Raw genomic sequence first — 21,885 nt, 5'->3', positions numbered from 1 at the left:
CGTGAAGAGACATGGACAAGCCTGAAAGAGATTCCGCCCGCCCATCCATCCATCCATCCATCCATCCATCCATCCATCCATCCATCCATCCATCCATCCATCCATCCATCCATCCATCCATCCATCCATCCATCCATCCATCCATCCATCCATCCATCCATCCATCCATCCATCCATCCATCCATCCATCCATCCATCCATCCATCCATCCATCCATCTATCTATCTATCTATCTATCTATCTATCTATCTATCTATCTATCTATCTATCTATCTATCTATCTATCTATCTATATATCTATCTGTCTATATGTGTATCTATTTATTTATACTGGCGACGTTAAGGCTCTAGGACCTTTCTTACACTCCACCAGGTGACAAAACACACATAAAAGTAGTGAAATTTAACAAAAAAAAGTGAAAAGAACAAAATACTACCATATTAAAAAATATTAAAAAAATTGACACTATACAAAATGAAAACAATGCCGCAAGAGAAAAAAAGTAACCTACAGATCTAAAAATTGGAATATAACGTACTGTAAGTAAATCACGTCAGTGCATTTGTATTTTAAGAGTGTTTTTCTTCTACATCTTTATTATTTCTCGAGTTTGTTTCCCTCAGTTTAATATATAATTGCAATCAGATTTTTTAAATTCAATAACCTGCTTTATATTATACTTGATTAGTATACTTTGTCATAAGATAGACCATGGTAAATTTCGAATTAACAAGACACATACAAAATATAGTTCAGAGGAAAAACGCAATAATACAGCAAATAGAATGTAATCAAATAGTAAAGAACGAAATTTAAATAAAAGCCAAAATAGCCTATAGGCATACTGCACATAATTACGTAACATAGATCTCGTATATTCATAATTCATGTTCGTAATTGAAATAGGTAATAATATTACTTGTTTGTATTTTAATATGCAATCAAAATGAATTGTATTGCATTGTATTTACTCGTATTAACATTCCATGGCATTCATACAGAACTAGAATATGGAACAAGTCAAAAAACTTAATATTTATAGTCACAATCTAGTTAAAATATAGCCTATGCACAAGAGGTTTACTAGTAAAACACAAAGTTTTGGTATCAATTTCATGAAGCGTTGCTGAATGTCATGAATTCACCTACAGAATAGAAGGCGTGAGAAATTAGGTACTTCTTTCATTTGGCTCTAAATAATCTTATGTTTTGAGTTTCATTTTTTATATCCATAGGCAGGCTATTAACAATTTTTACTGCCATATAACGCACTCCTTTTTGATAGCACGATAGACTTGCCGATGCAGTATGAAAGTCATTTTTGACGCGTATTTATGGTATGAACTGTTGAATTAGTTACAAAGTTTTCACGATTACGTACGAGGAAGATTATTAATGAAAAGATATACTGACAAGCCATGGGTATTATTTGTATTATCAGTTGCTCTGTATGGCTGTGAAACTTGGTCTTTCACTTTGAGAGAGGAACACAGGTTAAGAGTGTTCGAGAATAAGTTGCTCAGAAAATTATTTGGAGCTAAGAGAGATGAACTTACAAGAGAATAGATAAAGTTGCACAACGCAGAACTTCACGCATTGTATTCTTCACCTGGCATAATTAGGAATATTAAATTCAGAAGTTTCAGATGAGCAGGACATGTAGCACGTATGCGAGAATCCAAAACAAGATGCATATAAAATGTTAATTGGAAGACCTGAGCGCAAAAACTTTGGGAAGGCTAAGACGTAGATGGGGGATAATATTAAAATGGATTTGAGGGAGGTGGAATATGATGGTACAAACTGGATTAATCTTGCTCAGGATAGGGACCGATGGCGGGCTTATCTGAGGGCGGCAATGAACCTCCGGGTTTCTTAAAAGCTGTAAGCAAATAATACTATCACGTATAGGTTGCAGGTTACCGCAAAAGATGTTATTATGAGATAGAGAAAGTAGATACTGAAATATTAATTAGGATTCGGGAAAACTGTAGCCCTTTTAAATTGGTACTAACCCAACAGTCGCCTGAAGGAACTTGGGAAACCAGGAAAAGCCCTTGTATCGACCAGACCTGTCAGTACAAGGCGAGAATGATGAATTGCCCCGTCGTCCTCTGCCATTAACACAGAATTAACATTACTGTAATTGTTTCCGCATCTAATACTGAATTACTTAATTTTCGGATTACATGTCCTGTCGAGTTCTGAACATATATAATTATAAATTTTATTTCATATTTCGTACTCAAATTTTGTTTAATTTAATTTCACTTTTAGTCATCAACTGAAGATATAAACTGACTACATGCGAACACATTTCCAACCAACCAAACAATGCTACTCTACACGTGAAAGGCACTTCTTTTATCATTCTAAATCAGGATATAGTTTTACAACACGCTGTTTGTGATTACAGTTCAATGAAATGGAGACTATCTCGGGGATTTCCATACCGTAACTGAAGACTTGCTAACCTTCAGCCATTCGCTGTAAATTCTGAGATTTCCTCCTTTAATGAAAAAAAAAAAAACTTTTTAAAGCGAATGAATCAGTATTTAAGCACCGCAATAGCCGCCTCACTTGTCATTCCAAAGTTCTTCTCTGAAGTAGTCGTTCACTTCCCAGAGGGGCTACAAGCATGACGTTCCTTATTCAGTCGGCATTCGTCGCTCTTGCAGCCATTTCTGCTGTCTTGTGTGATCCGTAAGTATCATTGTATTCATTCGGGGTACGCATTGGCAACATACCTAGCTTTAATATTATGTGGAAGCTAGGGCCATGCCTTCGAATCTCGCCTAAGGTATCCGTATTGGTTCTTTGTAACCGTTAATCTATTCGTAGATCCACGAACGAAATTCTCACATGTTCGTCAAGTTTAGATCGAAAATAGCCAAAAATATGGATTTGTGCTTAATTCTATGTGTCCGTTATTGCATGTCCAAATGTCATCTAATTCTAACTTAATGCAGTAAACGCTGTCTCCTGGAGTTAAAGTAAGAATAGTTCCTATACAGCTAATACTGTATGACCGTGTTTACAATGTTGCCAATGCAACAAATATCACCAAACCACTGAAGAGAGATTGTTACTTGTACAAGACAAACACGATGAAGCTACGGCAGCGGGTGGTGATCCAAAAAATTCATTTATTGTGTAATCTGCCAGAGCAAGAATTTCAATACCTTGTAGAAAATAAAGAAAATATGAGCAACTAAAATTACCTCTCACTATTGAAACACCCTGAAAATATAAAATTCAGTTAGATACCTAGTTTTACCTAAAACGTTATATTATAGTAAACTTACAAACATTTTTCAATCACTGTACACGAATAAACAATCCTTCACTTCTCCATAATAAATGTCACCAGTCAACAGTTACATGAAGATACAGAGTCTTCATTGCATTAACTGTGCCTGAGAAGCATTACCTTCATGTAACAGCGAGAAACTTTCCCAAAATGGCATTGGATGGGGACCATTGTTTGAATTGCTATAAGTAGTTAAAGTTCTTGGGGTGTTTATTGCAAGAACAGTCCGATACTCTTTCACTAATATAAAGTAATTATTGCAACTGTTTCTATCTATTAATAAATAAAAAAATTCTTTATTATTTTGTATAATCATACCGTTGTATATAAATCCGAATTCCAATTCTCCTTACATTTGTCTTCACGTTTAAACAAATATGAATGTGTTGATTTTATCAGGGTTGGCAAAAACCTGGGTTTTTAAAAAACCATCTGCCCACTGGGGTTCTTCGTTTTTCTCGGGTTTCAAAAAATTATTACTGTTATTTACATTTTCATGTAAAAATGTTAGTAAAAATTAATTTTAGTTCATAAGTTATATATACTCTTTTAAATTGTATAGGTCTACCTAAAGCGAAAGTAGGTTTAACTTTAACAGATTTCGCTCGTTTTTCTCTGCGTCACACACACGTCCGGTCACTTCTGCCTCAATTGAAAGACTTTTCTCGACATTTGGAATCGTTATGGACAAAATTGTGGAACAGACTGGGTGTGGAAAAGCCCAGAAACTCGTCAGCATACACCGGTATTATCGTGACAAGAATTCGTGCGAGTGGGATTGGAGACTTGTAGTTAGTGGTTAGTGACAGTATTGATGTTATAGTTAAGTGTTGCCTTTCCCTATGTAAGTCAAATAAAAACCTATTACTTTTGTTTTCGTTTTTTGTAGGCTTGTTCGAAATATCTGTTATTACATTAATATGATTTAATTATTACATTGGCTACTACTTAAGAATTTTTGGTGGAAATTTCAACTAAATATTAAACAAATAATAATTACTTTATGCATTTTAATAAATATTTACAATAATAAATCAAATTTTGTGCTCATATACTATTACAGGATGGGCAACTACTTAATATTGGTTTGCACAGTATAAAATAATAAAAATAATTCGTAGTGGTAATAAAAGAATATTTTATACAACTTGCAGCTTTATTAGAAAACTTGTTTATGTAAATTAAAAAAAAACACGGTTTTTTTTCAGGTGGGTTATATCGGGTCGGAGAAAATCATGCCAATCCTGGACTTTATACAGTATTACTGGAGATATTAAAATGTCCAATAACTAATTAGGGGACGTTAAAGAATTAAATATGACGTATCATTTTCATTTCTTGTCAAGTTTATTTATACAAGCTCTAACACCTCTGGTCATATCGCGTGTTTAGGATCTGTGGGTATACCAGTAGGCCGTTGTTACTATTGTGGAGTTCCTGTTTCTATTGTGTGCTGGAAATGTTAATGTAACTGATTTTAGATTTTGATTAATGTTTATGATATTGGTGATTTAGGCGGTAATGAATCAAGATATGTAAATTTCCAATCCGGCATTTGCCTTTGTGACTGAGGGAAACAATGAAAAGCCCCAGTCAGATTGACCGGTCACGGGGTTTGAACCTGGGGTCTCTCGAATGCGAGTCTCAAATGTTACCGTCTCAGCCTATTCGCTCGGTCACGAGTCATGTTTGCTTCATGCCATTTGTTTCCTTTTGAAACGCTTAGTTAACGACGCTGTATCAAACGCTTTTCCTAGCGAAGATTAAGTGGGTAAGTCGGTATGTTATTTGGCGGGATGAGCCCAAGAATTTCCGAGGGGATGACAACCAGTAAGAACCCGAGAGTGCGCTGTTCATGTCTTATAGTAATAATCAGGCTGGACGAATGAATAAAAAAATGAACCAGAGAGTGAATGAATACATAACTTTTTTCACAAGTTTTGCAGTGCCACAACTTTTGAATTAACGTCGTTTATTTTCTTCCAATTTTCAGAGTCGTCGTTCCGCTGCAGAAACGCGCGCCGGTAGAAGAATACATCAATGTAAGAAACAGTATTTTGTTATTTTATGTATAAACTATAGACTACATATACATATATTGTACCCTAATATTTGTGATAAATTTCACATATTATGTCACAAACTGTGAAGCTATATTCATCTAAACTTTAACATATATTCTCGCATATTCTATTCTTTATTTAACTTTTTCAGACACAATACGTTGGACCGGTACAACTTGGCAACCAGTATTTTCTATGTGTCTTCGATACGTCATCATACACAACGGTTATTCCCTCGGCATCCTGTGTAAGCGGCGGCTGCAGTAAGTTTCATTTAATCTTATATTTCTATTGGACGAATACATTTTATTATTCCTTAGAAAACTCATTAATGAAATACATGCAATATCAATTATTTATTTCCAGAAGTACGTTTTAAAATTAAACTTCGTTCATAATAATAATAATAATAATAATAATAATAATAATAATAATAATAATAATAATAATAATAATAATAATAATAATAGTATCATAGTCATATAATAGTCATGTAATATGCGCTCCTGTACAAATATGACGTGTATCGTCTCAAGTGCATGCAGTAAGGCCGTAACACGATACTACGAGAGGAGTTCGGCCGGCGTCGTGAATCGGGTCCCGGCATAGCTCAGTTGGTTAGAGAGCACTCAGCGCGCACAGCTGAGAGGTCCTGGGTTCGATTCCCGGTGCCGGCACGAATTTTTCTCGTACTTAATGGTATAAAAACAAACTGACTAGTCATACTTGTCGAGCAAAAATATAATGAGGTGGGCGAGACCTCATTTATATTTGATACATTAAAAATGTTAGTTTAAAGTACTTTAAAACATATTTAAAGATTACATTAACCACTTTTGAAATTGAGACCGACATTGTCTGTTTTTGAAAGAAACAAAGATGTAAGTGTACAATTTTCAAACACGCAACCTAAAAGCAGGATAATGATTAGAAACTCCTATGGAATACACTACTTACTTCAGTCCAGTAGGATATCAACTGTTCCTTCTGTAAGCAACACATTCATGCAGTAACGGTATGATTTCAGATTGTGCGAACGTACACAAATATTACTCCAATAAGCCTGTATCAAATAACGTGGCATCCGTACGAATTCTCGGCAGTGGCTATGCCAACGGATCTGAAGCCCACGACTACATCGCAGTAAGTAACATTTTGAATATGCTCTGCATTTGATGTAGCTAATTTATACATATAAGTATGACTATGTTTGAGACCTCTATCATATTTTAAGCCTGTTTTCTTGCAAAACAACGCCAACCCTTGTCTAAAAGTTTGTGTTATTATGCATTTCACTTGAAAGTCGCTCAGTCCGTAGACCATGGACAAAGAAACTAGCTCAGTCTCTCATAAAATGGACTTCACACTCTTCTGATATACTTATGACAATTTGCGAAATTAAAATAGATAAATAATCTTAAATCAAGTTGTTAACTTACTCGTAACTACACGCAATATTTCATGATCCCATCATGCAACGAATGACTAGCGCGCTAACAATGAATCTTACATTTAACATAAATACAGTATATGAATAATTTTTAAGTACGTTAACTAATTATATGTGAGAAAGAAATAATCTCATCCAATATGCAAGAATTCAATCGAAGTGTGTATATGGAAATGGACGTAAAGTAGAATAGAACAAATTTTAGAAAGTGACTCAAGTAGCAACCTGCAGTATTAATACAATTACACTTTAATAAAGTAATACGTTCTTATTTAGGTAAGCACTCTGAATGCTACGAATCAAGGCTTCTTGCTAGCAGATGACATATCAAATGATATATGTTCCCTGGGCGCTGATTGTGTAATTGGATTGGGACGCCCCAAATCTGGAAGGGCTGCCTTTAATCTGCCGACTGTTATGGAAAATTTCGTCAACCAAGACAATATCGCCAACTCGTTCTCATTCCATCACGGAAGGTGAGTGACTGACGTTCAAATAACCATTATGTATAGTTTCTTTTATAAACTGACAGTAAATTAATCAATTTTCTCTCTAAAAGTGAGGCTCATACCTTATAAGTGCAATACAAATTCTTAGGTCGATTTCGAAATAAATACAAAACTGTTTCAAGATATTGTTCGTAGGGAACAAAGAGACCCTTTGAGGATGACTGTGGACAATATTCACAGCTCAATCTCATTGTTCACTATTTTGTCTTACTTCTTTGTTGCTTCAGATATCCCGACGGACAGCACCGCGGAGTTCTGGTGCTCGGAGGCACAATACCTGCCTACTATAGGGGCGACTTCACTTACGTACCTCTCGTAGATAAAGATACCTGGAACTTCAAGGTGGACAGGTGAGTAAATTGATTAAAAAATTTGCCATATAATACGACATATACAGGGACATCATTTTATTTTTACTAACATTTCTAATATTAACCTGGCTATACCTTCGGATTAATGATTGAGACCCGGAAACACCGTTTGTTACCTCCTTCCACGACTGGAGTTCGATGATAGTGGCGTAAAATACAAACAAATCACTTTACTAGGTATGGGAGGGAAGAAAAGTAGTTCATCCATTTACGTAAAGTAGGAAATGTCGCGATTTTGAGTGTGATAGTTTCCATTAGGTTTTGTTTAATCAAAATACAGTACAGTATTAACAGTAAGTGTTTTTACTCACGAACTGACTTATCCATGCGAACGTATTCATTATGCTATGTATATTATACTGTTTACAGCACATCAGCGTACAATATAGAGAATTAAGTTAAATTGAAAAATAATCATAATATGGATATTTAAACACATTTTTTAAAATGGTGGCCGTTCATTTCGATACAGGTCTTTTGTGCCTATTATCGCACTATAGACTATTGCATCTAATTCCAATTACCAGTTTCGTCCTTCATACTTATTAACTCATGTTGAAATAATTCTGTACCTACTCTATAAAAGAGTACCTTACGTACTGTAAATTCAATCTTCATTTCTGCCCGAGCCGCACAGATAAAATTACTCAGACATGCTATCTACTATCCGTCCAAGTGGTTATGTCGCAGGATCGTAGAAAGGGGAAGCACGTGACAGTTAATTACTTAACGAGGCCCTTTTATTTAAGTTATTTTAAACAGTTGCGTAATATTATGTAGACGTCCAATTTATTTCTAACAGAAATTAATGTTTTCAGAAAAGATCTAAGAAAGCCCAGCCACTAGTCTTTACAGTGGAGCGAGCAGAAGCAGGTGGAGGAAATCGGGATGCGACGTAGGCAAACGGACGACAGTACCTGTGCGAAAATATGATTCAATATTGGAAATTTTCGTCACTGGAAAACGCGAACATATTTCTGAAACGTACTATAATCACTAACTCAGTACTGCGGCCTTAGTTCTGTGTGACAGTTGGAACTTAGTTAGTAGAAGGGGTGGGAGTGAAGTACATTAAAAAATTCAGGTACAATAAAAGTTGAAGTAAAAATAAAATGATGTTCCTGTACATACATACTATACATTTACTTTCGAGTTTAAGTATTTGAGAACAATATCCATATAGCTCACCATCCTAAACAATTTACATTTGAAGTTACAAATAAGTAGATGCATACATTACATTACGAACTTTGCGTACACTATGAATGCGATAGGAGAGTTAGAAAGTTTCTAAGCGAACAGTGTCTAGCGACGAAGATGTGTGGTATTAGAACATCAACCACTGCGTCCAGCAAAACAGCAATGATTGCAAAGAATTAAAGAATGTGGATTACTTACGTTTTTTTTTTTTTTTTCAAAAAAATATCTTTGAAATATACAAAAACACGAGAAAACAATTCATTTTAAAATTTAACCACATGCAATACCTTCAAAATAATTTCATAAAATACCAATTGAGACTCTTCCAACATCAACAACAGCCTACAGTAGTGGTTACGAAAAATCGAACAAAATACTAGAAATTTTGCGGGTCATGTATTGTATTGTGTTGTATTTATTAACATTCCATGGTATTCATACATTGCTTTACAGCTAGAATATGGAACAAGTCAAAAAACTTTATACTATTATAAAGTCTTAATTTATAGTCACAGTCTAGATGAAATATATACAGACGAGATTTACAATATAGTCTACTAGTACAACACAAAGTTTTAGTATCAATTTCATGAAGTGTTATTGAATGTCATGAATTCACCTACAGAATAGAAGGCGTGAGAAATTAGGTACTTCTTTAATTTGGCCCTAAATAATCTTATGTTTCGAGTTTCATTTCTTATATCGATAGGGAGGCTATTAAAAATTGTTACTGCCATATAACGCTCTCCTTTTTGATAGAACGATAGACTTGCCGATGGAGAATGAAAGTCATTTTTTGACGTGTATTTATGCTATGAACAGTTAAATTAGTTACAAAGTTTTCACGATTACATACGAGGAAGACTATAGATATACTGACAAGCCATGGGCATTATTTGTAGTTTTTTGACAGCGACAGCAATTCTGCGTGCAAGATCATCTTCAGACATAACAGCATGTCTATTCATAAAACATTATCCAGTGGATCTGGTAGCGTTTACAGCAAGAAAACTAAATACATTTTACAGCTCATTGATGCGGGTAAACACAACCCGACTGCAATATCTTCATTAATTTCCGCAATCATTTTCACTGCAAACCGTTTCGGATGATTTCATTCAGGCTATCCACACATGAGTAAAGCTTTTTCAAAATTTCCTCTCTCACAAATACATTTCATCGGTGAGCAACGCAAAGCAGAGTCGTACTGACTACTGCAAAACCAGGAAGAGGGAAGCCTATTAGATTGAAATCTTGCACCCTTCATCTTTACATTGCGTGGGAAAAAATGTTATGTTTTATTTAACGACGCTCGCAACTGCAGAGGTTATATCAGCGTCGCCGGATGTGCCGGAATTTTGTCCCGCAGGAGTTCTTTTACATGCCAGTAAATCTACTGACATAAGCCTGTCGCATTTAAGCACACTTAAATGCCATCGACTGGCCCGGTATCGAACCCGCAACCTTGGGCATAGAAGGCCAGCGCTATACCAACTCGCCAACCAGGTCGACGCGTGGGAAAAAGTTGGTATGGTCTCAGGATATACACAGATATGCATTTGTACACCCCACAAATTCTGAGTAAAGCCTTCTGCAGTAACATCAGCATTTTACCAACAAAATCCTACAGCAACGTCAACGGAGTCTTTGACCGACTGATCCTTGGGCAGTACAGCAAACTATAACACAACAAACAGGAAACGGTGAAGACGTATGTCCAGGCGTCTCAAGTCTGGACTCGTTCGGCTAATTGAGCACAACTAACAGAAAGGAAGCATTTCAGGGCACAGAGGTGACAACCTCACTACTTACTTTTATTTTTCCTCTTGAAATATTCCAGGAAACAATTCTGAACGGAATATCTTTCATATGACGACCACGTAAACAAGTACCAAATATTTAGCTATGGAACAAATATTTATTGGTTGGGAGAGAAAAAATAATAATTAGACCTACGGTATGTTTAAATTAAAGTAGTATACAGACAGCAACAATAACTGAAATGAAGGAAACTACAGTGCACAAAAAGTACAAAAAAGCTGGGAGTAATTTAGATATAGAAACACATGAGATCAATCAGGAGCAATGATTTGGGTCCACAGATGAAAAGACAATAGAGTTGCCTACTACATGTATAAATATTGCAACTATCGAATCACAGAAGTGACAATCAGAAGAGGATATTTTAACAATTTTAGGTTCATATGCACTAAAAGAATGGAAATAAGTAGTAAAATAAAATTAACACAAATAAGTACATAATGCTATTAGACGATTTAAATGGTTGAGCTAGGAAGAGAAAAACAGCATATAGAATAGTGACATAAGGGAACTACAGTTATTAAAAAAAAAATAGATTTTTGTACATTCATTAATTCAACGTAATGAATACATTGTAACTTTTTATTCAAACAAGAATGTAACTTTTATTCAAAACAACAATAATCACTTGCTATAATTGAATGTAAACAATCCCGTCAACAATGGGATTTCCACTCCACACAGTAACAGTATTCGTTATTGCACTACACAGACGACAATGACAATTTACTTGGATTATTGAGTAGAACAATGTACTGCTAATTTTAACTAATGTTCACAAAGCACTATTTACAAATCAGAACTGTCAGTTCTCAGTTCACAGTTCGTTTGCCTTGGCTAGTTCTTCTGGCTCAGTCACTCGAGTTCACAGTATCTCGAACCCCAGACCTTCAGAGGAAATCCGCTGAACTTCGAACTCAGGTCCCCCAACTGCGGTCCACTGCACTCAAACTCAGGTCTTCCGGCTCCCACAGTTACGGACACAACTCAAGTCGAACTCCGGTCTCGAAGCTGGCTTCACTGCTACACAAGACTGCCTTGCTGTCCGAAACTAGCAACGACTGCAACTAACTAACTAACTAACTAACTAACTAACTAACTAACTCAAGTTCACTCGCGTGTTGTATTTATAACTAAACCAGTATGTCTGGAGAGTGCGATTTCGCGATCAATCGACAGATGCCTAGAAGATGGCACCTCTCGAATTCTCTGGATTTCTCCCCTCAGTCACTAACTGCTTTACTTCCCCCTGTCCACACCTGTGGAGTAACGGTCAGCGCGTCTGGCTGTGAAACCAGGTGGCCCGGGTTCGAATCCCGGTCGGGGCAAGTTACCTGGTTGAGGTTTTTTCCGGGGATTTCCCTCAACCCAATACGAGCAAATGCTGGGTAACTTTCGGTGCTGGACCCCGGACTCATTTCACCGGCATTATCACCTTCATATCATTCAGACGCTAAATAACCTAGATGTTGATACAGCGTCGTAAAATAACCCAATAAAAAAATACTTCCCCCTCACCCTTCGTCACGACCGCGCTGCCACCTCGCGCCCCCTTACGTCTGTCCCCTCCAGACCCGAGCGGCCGCAACCTTCTTTGCTGCGTCGCTCGTTTTCTCGTGCGCCCCCGACCTCTGTGGAACGCGATCGACTCCCGACTGTCACAATATTTTCAAACAAACAACACACACAAATTCATATCGCCAGGTAAAGGTATTCATCCCATTATTGACTATTGCATAGCAATTAAAATAAAGCCACAAAATTAATTCAAGATGTCACAATACAAAAAGGAGTCAAATGAATTACTCATCACAAACTGCTATGAACAAAAGTAAAATTTCCACCTAGATGGTTTAAAAAAAAAAAAAAAAAAAAAAAAAAAAGAAGGAAATTTCCTAAATGTCTTTCAAAATTAAACTCTCAAAATGATAAAAGCCTGAGAAAATTATTCCAACAGGAATTAAATTACATTCCGATAAAACAACAGAAAAAATGCAAAATAATGGATAAACATTGAAAATATACTAAAGACAGCTACATATGATAGTGTAAGAATTATTATAAAAAAAGAACACCATATTAAAGTAAGCTGCACCTAGTTATATTATTAGAAACATAAATATATTATTATATGCTGTACTCACTTACATAATTTTGTTTTACAGCATCAGTGTCGGAAATGAAGTGATAGCTACAGACCAATTGGCGTTTGTTGACTCAAGCAAGTACGTCATAACTGGTCCAGCCGAAGAGATTAAGAAAATTAATGATCGTCTGGGGTGCACCAACAAAGTTATAGGTTCCAGGACTCTATGTGTGGTAATTATTATGAAGTACCTCAAACCTAATTCCCATTCAGAGGAATACATACTAATACTTTCATTTATGTAGATTTATTAATAATTTAATCCATAAAAATATTATATCTAGATAGAATTTAATCAAAATTTTATTCTAATAATAAACAGTCCTGATATCCTTCTTATTTAACTTTAATAATAAATTTATTACACTTGTTGATGGCTCAAAGCCTGAAAATAAATTACTTATCAATGACTTTGGGTTTATGGAATAGGACACTTTCTATTCATAATTTGAAAATGCATTTTAATTTCAATTTCCATACATTTCAAAAGCTACAAAACTCCACTGCATATCTCAGGAAGTAATATTTAGTGTAATTTTATCTAATAATAATTTGTCGACTAGTAAAGGCATCGATCTTTCGTTTCAGTTCGATTGCGATAAACTCGACAATGTGCCATCAGTCACATTCACCATTGGAGGTGTTGCCTTTAACATCAGCTCAACATACCACATTCAGCAAAACGTAAGTTTTTGTGGGCGATATAAAATTTGACCCGAAATTTATGTAAATATAAGCATTACATAACACAGAAAATTTCAAGCCATGATTATTTTTCAAAATACTCATAGTCCGAACCTTATCGATACATTTCTGGTCTGGCAGCTACTTCAGAGAACAAATTTTCTTGGTAATGCAGCAATTTCTGCACTTTTTTCATCATATCTTTTGTTGCCTTCGAAGCTTTTTGGTCAGAGGTCTAAATAACAGACAGTTGCTAGCAATGTAATTAATCCAGCCTACATCAAGCATATGGCAGGGCTTCCCAGTCAAGTTCAGTTAGATTATCTTTGGTGCTTAGAGGTCGGGCGTTGTCATGAAGGAAGATGATTCCTTCAGACAATTTTCCACGTGTTCTGTACCTTAGTGATTCTCTCACTTTACCTTAAAAAGAGTAGATTATTAATATACGTTTGTTTGTTTATCTAAGAAGAGATCGATCGGTTAATATCTACGTCACTAAAATCGTAATTAATTACTGTTTCTCTGTTGATTTCACCTTAACTCTTCTTGGTGGTCACAAATAAAAATGTTTCCCTCTTTGCTAGAAATGTTGATTTGAGGAATTCATTGACATTCCCAAGCATCATCGGTTGTCACAATTCTATCCAGGACCTCGTGACACACTTAATTGTAGCGCTAGGGATGTTTGGAACAAACTTTAATCCTTATATTGATTACTTCAATAGAATCTATGTGCATCCATTTTGCACACTTTTCATTAACGCCGGTATTTATTCTATTATCTTGACAAATTCACCGATACTTATTCGTCAGTTATCCAACTCAGTTCTTCAGATGCTTGAATCTTTCATCCGTTGACAGAAGTCGTGATACAAGACACAAACCGCAGTGCTCCCATCTTTAAACAATATGCACTTCTCTAAGGATAATGAACGAAGGAAACCATTTTACTGAAACTGTGCTGAAAGTCTTCTACAAATTTCAAACCACTGGTTCCTTCCACACCGGGAAAATTCGTGGTAATTCGTTGTGCATCAGCCTTTCTGACACATATCGTTCATGTTTGTCTTCTGCTGCTATATCTTATCTTACTTACTTACTTACTTACAAATGGCTTTTAAGGAACCCGAAGGTTCATTGCCGCCCTCACATAAGCCCGCCAGCGGTCCCTATCCTGTGCAAGATTAATCCAGTCTCTATCATCATACCCCACCTCCCTCAAATCCATTTTAATATTATCCTCCCATCTACGTCTCGGCCTCCCTAAAGGTCTTTTTCCCTCCGGTCTCCCAACTAACACTCTATATGCATTTCTGGATTCGCCCATACATGCCCTGCCCATCTCAAACGTCTGGATTTCAAGTTCCTAATTATGTCAGGTGAAGAATACAATGCGTGCAGTTCTGTGTTGTGTAACTTTCTCCATTCTCCTGTAACTTCATCCCGCTTAGCCCCAAATATTTTCCTAAGCACCTTATTCTCAAACACCCTTAACCTATGTTCCTCTCTCAGAGTGAGAGTCCAAGTTTCACAGCCATATAGAACAACCGGTAATATAACTGTTTTATAAATTCTAACTTTCAGATTTTTGGACAGCAGACTGGATGATAAGAGCTTCTCAACCGAATAATAACAGGCATTTCCCATATTTATTCTGCGTTTAATTTCCTCCCGAGTGTCATTTACATTTGTTACTGTTGCTCCAAGATATTTGAATTTTTCCACCTCTTCGAAGGATAAATCTCCAATTTTTATATTTCCATTTCGTACAATATTCCCGTCACGAGACATAATCATATACTTTGTCTTTTCGGGATTTACTTCCAAACCGATCGCTTTACTTGCTTCAAGTAAAATTTCCGTGTTTTCCCTAACCGTTTGTGTATTTTCTCCTAACATATTCACGTCATCTGCATAGACAAGAAGCTGATGTAGCCCGTTCAATTCCAAACCCTGCCTGTTATCCTGAACTTTCCTAATGGCATATTCTAAAGCGAAGTTAAAAAGTAAAGGTGATAGTGCATCTCCCTGCTTTAGCCCGCAGTGAATTGGAAAAGGATCAGATAGAAACTGACCTATACGGACTCTGCTGTATGTTTCACTGAGACACATTTTAATTAATCGAACTAGTTTCTTGGGAATACCAAATTCAATAAGAATATCATATAATACTTCCCTCTTAACCGAGTCATATGCCTTTTTGAAATCTATGAATAACTGATGTACTGTACCCTTATACTCCCATTTTTTCTCCATTATCTGCCGAATACAAAAAATCTGATCAATAGTCGATCTATTACGCCGAAAACCGCACTGATGATCCCCAATAATTTCATCTACGTACGGAGTTAATCTCCTCAAAAGAATATTGGACAAAATTTTGTACGACGTCAACAAAAGTGATATTCCTCGAAAGTTACCACAGTTCGTTTTGTCCCCCTTTTTAAAAATAGGAACAATTATGGACTCCTTCCATTGTTCTGGTACAATTTCTTTTTCCCAAATAGCAAGTACAAGTTTATAAATTTCGCTATATAATGCACTTCCACCCTCTTGTATTAATTCTGCTGGAATTTGATCGATACCTGGAGACTTGTACTTTTTCAGATTTTCTATCGCAATTTCGACTTCTGAAATCGTGGGTTCGGGTATAAATGGCTCAGCAGTTTGTATTTCAATATCGTCCCGATCATTTCTATTTGACCTATGTACATTTAGTAGTTGCGCAAAATAGTTTTTCCATCTGTTTAGGATTGATGAAGAGTCTGCAAGCAAGTCACCATTCTCATCCTTGATCACGTTTACCCTTGACTGATATCCGTTCTTAAATTCCTTTATACCCTTATATAAATCTCGAATGTTTTTATTCTTACTATTTGTTTCTACCTCATTCAGTTTTTCCTTCAAATAACCTCTCTTTTTATTCCTAAGTGTACGACTTGCTTCCCGTCTTTCATTGAAATAATTATCTCTATTCTCCTCAACTGGATCCTGTAAGAATTTCAATTTTGCCTGTTTCCTTCTTTCTACTACCATGCAACAATCTTCATCAAACCACGGTTTCTTTTTCTTAGTTTCATAATAACCTATGCTCTGCTCAGCTGCAATTTTGATACTATCTCTGATATTTTCCCACACGCTATTAACATCTAATTCTTTCTCAACTTCGTCGGAACTTTCTAAAGTGGCAAACCTATTCGAAATTTCGACCTGATAATTTTGCTTAGCTTCCTCGTCCTTTAATTTCAAAATATTGAATTTAGTAATATTAACTTGTTGCTCTACTCGCTTGGCTACTGATAATCTTTCTCTTAATTCTCCAATCACCAAATAATGGTCAGAATTACAGTCTGCACCTCTGAAAATTCGAATATCTACTATACTAGTATGTCTCCGTTTATCTATCAAGATGTGATCTATTTGGTTGTGTGTCAATCCATCTGGAACTACATCTACAGAACTTAAATACGAATTACTAGAGACTGTATTCTGTCCCAGGGCGTACGGGAATAAGGTTAGTTGTTCATACACTACATTGGTGTGACATCATGTTGGCGCGTGGGACAGCTACTATAAGAGTACTTGTTTCTTCTATAGTTGACGTTCTATCAATGATTCAAAACTTCACCTTGAAGAATGTTTAAAATGCAGAGAGACGAAGAGCAGCAGTTTTTCAATAACATTTAATCCATGACTTAAATTCTGCTGAGGTTCATATTGATCATTTGATAATTAACACATGACTTAAATCTTGCTGAGGTTAATAAGTAGGTATGTTTTTACTATTAGAAGTTATCAATCAGCCTGTAGCTAAAGCCCTGTACCTAGCGAATAAGGACTAAATTGTTTTATGTTAATTCACCAGACAGGTATTCCTCACCACGGCTATCTCATCCCACATGAGGTAGGGTCGCAACAGGTCAAACAACCTAATCCATTGACATCTTTGACAATGGGGAAATGAGAGGGAAAACATTTTAAAACGCATTCTTGTAAGGGAATTTGGGTCAATAGACTGAACATGTGAGCTCCGAGGTGGGGGGGAGAAGCATGACGGAACAAGCAACATGTTAGGATCACCGAAGATGTACATCGAGTGGGACTGCCGCAGTCCTCGCAAGAGAAGGGATTCGAGCTCTTGCACTGTGAAGTACCGAAGACAGTATGCGGAATTCAAGGATCCTACTTCGAAGGCTTCAATTTGGAAAAACGTTCAAACTTGTTTGGAGAGGGAGATGTGTATCTGTGGCCAATTTCTTTTAGAGCTAATCCCGACATTTTGTGTTAGGAAAACCACAGCAAACCACAGGCAGCACGAGTTGTGCCATTTTAGGAGACTAGTAAATTGACTCTGTGATGACTATTAAAATATATTGCGATCGACCCTGAGCGTATGATTTTTATTGTTGTTGTAACAGCCCAAATTGAATTTCACACTAGACACGATGTTGGGATGTTTCTGGCATAAAATCGGCTCGGATGGTCATCCTGAGCCTGGATCAGGCCACTTCACACGTCACTACCGATGCTGTGCCCAATAAATTAAAATATGTCTTATATTTTCAATGCCAGAAAATTCAGTAGGTTACATCTCGATATATCGAATGCATATTTTTTTTATCTTCTTGCATACACAAAGTTCCTTTATAGAAAAATTCAAAGTATATTTTTAACTCAGTTTATTTTGAACTCAAGTATTTGGTCAAGTATGAGACTCCCTCAAATTTCCGAAGGTTAAGTCAGTAAAACCCTGTGTCCGGTCACATTTAATACAACTTAGGTAAGCAGTCATTATATAGACAAGGTTACGGACAGCAACGGAAGATAGTCCAGCTGCTTTTCTTTCTCTTATGTATCATATATGCAGGTACAGTCGGTTGACGCAGTAAATTGTATACAGCTGTAAATGATGATTAAAGTAAATGTTTGACATGCCAAATAATTTATTATATAGCATATAAAGTAGGGTATTATTTTAAAGAAAAAGTTTCGAGAAATATATATATAACAAATTCCAGTTTAAAATTAAATTTAAATCAACGAGGACACTCTGTACAATTCATTATAAGTGCATTAGAAGAAAATTGTGTATTACAATTAGCGATCTTGTTAAAGGGCATTGCAGTACTGAATAACTACATAATCTTAGTGTTTGGAATGAAACATATCTCCTTCTGTTTATTAGATGAAGCTTGTATCTAGAACACATTCAACCTCCATCAAACATATTGAAAGTGAGGAATATCAGAGATATCTAGATCATTATTATATTACGTGGCAATGTCCCCGCGGTATCATGATCTATGGATCTCCGAGTCACGTATGTTATCTCAACTGGAGAAACTCTATTTTATTTGCTATGTGAGTTAAAACATATGACTCAAAATAATGTTTACGTAGCGTTACCGTACAAGGAAGTTTTATTTCAGTACACTTTATATATATATATATATATATATATATATATATATATATATGTATATATATCTTAAAATTACGGTTTTTGACTTTTTCTAACAAAATATTAGCTAAGAACGTCATGTTACACCAGTCGTAATACAACAGCTACCGAGTAGCAGCAACCAATTTGAAGAGGATGAAGGTCTCTTTCTAGTCTTCTTGAGAAGTAGCTACTTCTGCACTTTCAATGTGTTTTGGTGTTTTAATGTTTCTGTATGGAATATCGTTTGTCTGCTCTGCTTTCAGACATAACTGATATTTAACATTTTCAAACTGAAGTATTCACTCCCAATTCTTAAGTTAACCTCAAAAGCTTATGATTCCTTTATTTCAGAATAGTCAATACCTTACTGCATTTCCTGATATGCAATACTGAGTTGATTGTAAGGGAGATGAGATGGGTGGAAAGTTGTTTATGAAGTAATAGTGCGATTAAATTTGTCACAGATGTCTTCAGCTTCAATCAGCACTGAGAGCACAGCTCGGCTGACAATATATCTCATAATTCTCTACATTAATCAGAAACGGAATGTACTAACCCCGCACAGTGTTTGCGCTATATTCTCTATGCAAATAGTATTGTAAATTTTTATACTACACAACAATGTAGTTTATTCTTCCAACAATAACTCTTCACCTTCTACAATTTAATTCTGCTCCCGTCAAGAATGGGATTTGCTCTCCACACAGTAACACAGCATTCGTTATTGCACTCCACACACGACAATGACAATTTACTTGGATTATTGAGAACAACAATGAACTGTCAATTTTTACTAATGTTCACAAAGCACTATTTACAAATCAGAACTGTCAGTTCTCAGTTCACAGTTCTTCTAGCTCAGTCACTCAAGTTCACAGTATCTCGAACCACAGACCTTCAGAGACAGTCCAATGTACTGGAACTCAGGTCCCTCCGACTGCGGTCCACAGCACTCGAACTCAGGACTTCCGGCTCCACAGTTACGGACACAACTCAAGTCGAACTACGGTCTCGAAGCTGGCTTCACTGCTACACAAGACTGGCTGTTGTCCACTGACTGTAACAACACTGACTTACTGACTGACTCAAGTTCACTCGCGTCTTGTATTTATAACTAAACCATAGTTGCGAGAAAGTTCGCGATCTAGAGATTTCCAAGCATGTGTCCATTCTCGAATCATCCGGATATCTCTCCTCTCTGCCGCGGTCGCTCTTTCCCCTTTCTCCCCACAGCACATGCCCCAGGAAGCAGATGCGCGCGCAACCTGCCCGTCACGGCCGACCTTGCACTTCCTTCTGCTGGTCGTGAGATCGAATCTCACGCGGCTGTCACAATATGTTTTCAGTGGGTCTGTGACCAAATACTTAACTTCACAGAAGTCGGACGGTTTCCTTCAAAGCAATCATGATGAAGTGATGATGGAGACTTGTTGAAATGAGGGCAGTGGTAACGAGTGTATCCAAAGTAAATCTACATTAACAGTATTCTTTTCCATCACACATTTCCCTTGAATACAACAAGATTAGACATCAGTCTACAGTGTGGAAAACTAATAATGCAAGACGATAAAATGAGGCTTATTGAAATATTATTACTATTCTATTTTAACATGTATACTTCGATTTTGCAGGGAGATTTGTGCTACTCGGGTTTCCAATACTCAGCTGGAAAAGTTATCCACTTAGGAGATTTCTTCATGGACAACTATTATGGAGAATTCGATGACCAAAATAAACGCATGGGATTTGCAAAATCCGTAGAAGAACTGTAGGAGTAAGACATTGAAGATACACTGTGGCTTGACTTCAGGAACAACTTTGGAATCGTTTCTAACACAGGACATAAACGATCAAATAATTATATGGACCAACGTACTAACTACTGTCTTTGCCATAATAATGGAAGTGTGTAACTGAGATTCACGTTTTACACTGCACAATACTGTATACAACTGTGTCATGGTGAAGGAACAATATATATGTGCATTCTCCTTTCATGAGTAACTTAATTTTTTCCTCAAATTCCAATTATTCCCAGAAACTCAATCCAAAATTAAGAAATGAATAGTGTCACACTAACTAACAGTCGTATTAACTCTCCGTCCAAGTGGTTATGTCGCAAGGTCATCGAAGCGCGGGGAAATCACGTTGCAATATTATTTACTCAAGGTGGTAGTTTTCTTTAAGTTATTTTAAACAGTTTACAATATTACGTAAAAGTTCAATTCGAAGGAGGAAATGTTCTTAGCCACAAGGTTTTCGGGAGGCCGCCTGTAGAGTGATTTGAAAAACCAGAAACGGGGTGATGAGGAAAGGATGGTGGGAGAGGAAAGGAAGTGGCGAAGATGAGTGGGGTTCCAATCGCCTGATAAAGTTACCTGATATTCATTCATAGGAGTGAGGGAAAACCCCGAAAAAACCTCACCCAGGCAACTAGGAATCGAACACGAGACCGCTAGGTTCGGAGTTAGACTCGCTAACCCCTCAGCCACAATGGTGGACTATGCTTGGATTACTCTTTATACTCGTCTTCTGAAATACTCTTTAGTTTTTAACCCAAAAGTGAATCTTAATATTTTGGTTTTCGTTAATATTCTTGTAGGCCTATATACTGATCGTAATAAATCTTATAATTGTAAAAAGTGTAAGCCTAGGCTAATTTCTTTACAAAAATATATCAGCTAAACAGTCAGCTTTCTACGCCACAGACAAATCTTCGAAGTGGAATATACAGGGTGGAAGTGAAATAATCCTACAGATAGAATGGGACGATAGGGTACACGTAAATAACTGGAAAACCTATATTACGTTTTGTGACTAAATGCACGGTTAATTAGAAAATTGAGTTGGAAGTTTCAGCAGTCTGGTAACATCGCCGCTAACATAC

The 21,885-nt window shown here is 36.4% G+C and overlaps 1 protein-coding gene across 1 annotated transcript; it reads left to right on the top strand.

Annotated features, from left to right (window-relative positions):
* Window positions 1–2,546: 2,546 nt before the first annotated feature.
* LOC138709623 (aspartic protease Bla g 2-like) lies at window positions 2,547–20,993 on the top strand. The gene is made up of 9 exons (XM_069840523.1): window positions 2,547–2,704; window positions 5,305–5,353; window positions 5,526–5,637; window positions 6,402–6,517; window positions 7,101–7,300; window positions 7,561–7,683; window positions 12,891–13,044; window positions 13,460–13,555; window positions 20,630–20,993. The coding sequence occupies exons 1-9, from the start codon at window positions 2,640–2,642 to the stop codon at window positions 20,768–20,770; spliced, it is 1,056 nt and encodes a 351-aa protein (XP_069696624.1). The 5' UTR covers window positions 2,547–2,639; the 3' UTR covers window positions 20,771–20,993.
* The last annotated feature ends 892 nt before the right edge of the window (window positions 20,994–21,885 follow it).

The sequence above is a fragment of the Periplaneta americana genome, chromosome 11 (assembly GCF_040183065.1).
Source record: "Periplaneta americana isolate PAMFEO1 chromosome 11, P.americana_PAMFEO1_priV1, whole genome shotgun sequence".
Classification (NCBI taxonomy): domain Eukaryota; kingdom Metazoa; phylum Arthropoda; class Insecta; order Blattodea; family Blattidae; genus Periplaneta; species Periplaneta americana.
Note: the sequence above shows the minus strand (reverse complement) of the source record. Positions and strands in the feature narration are given on the sequence as shown.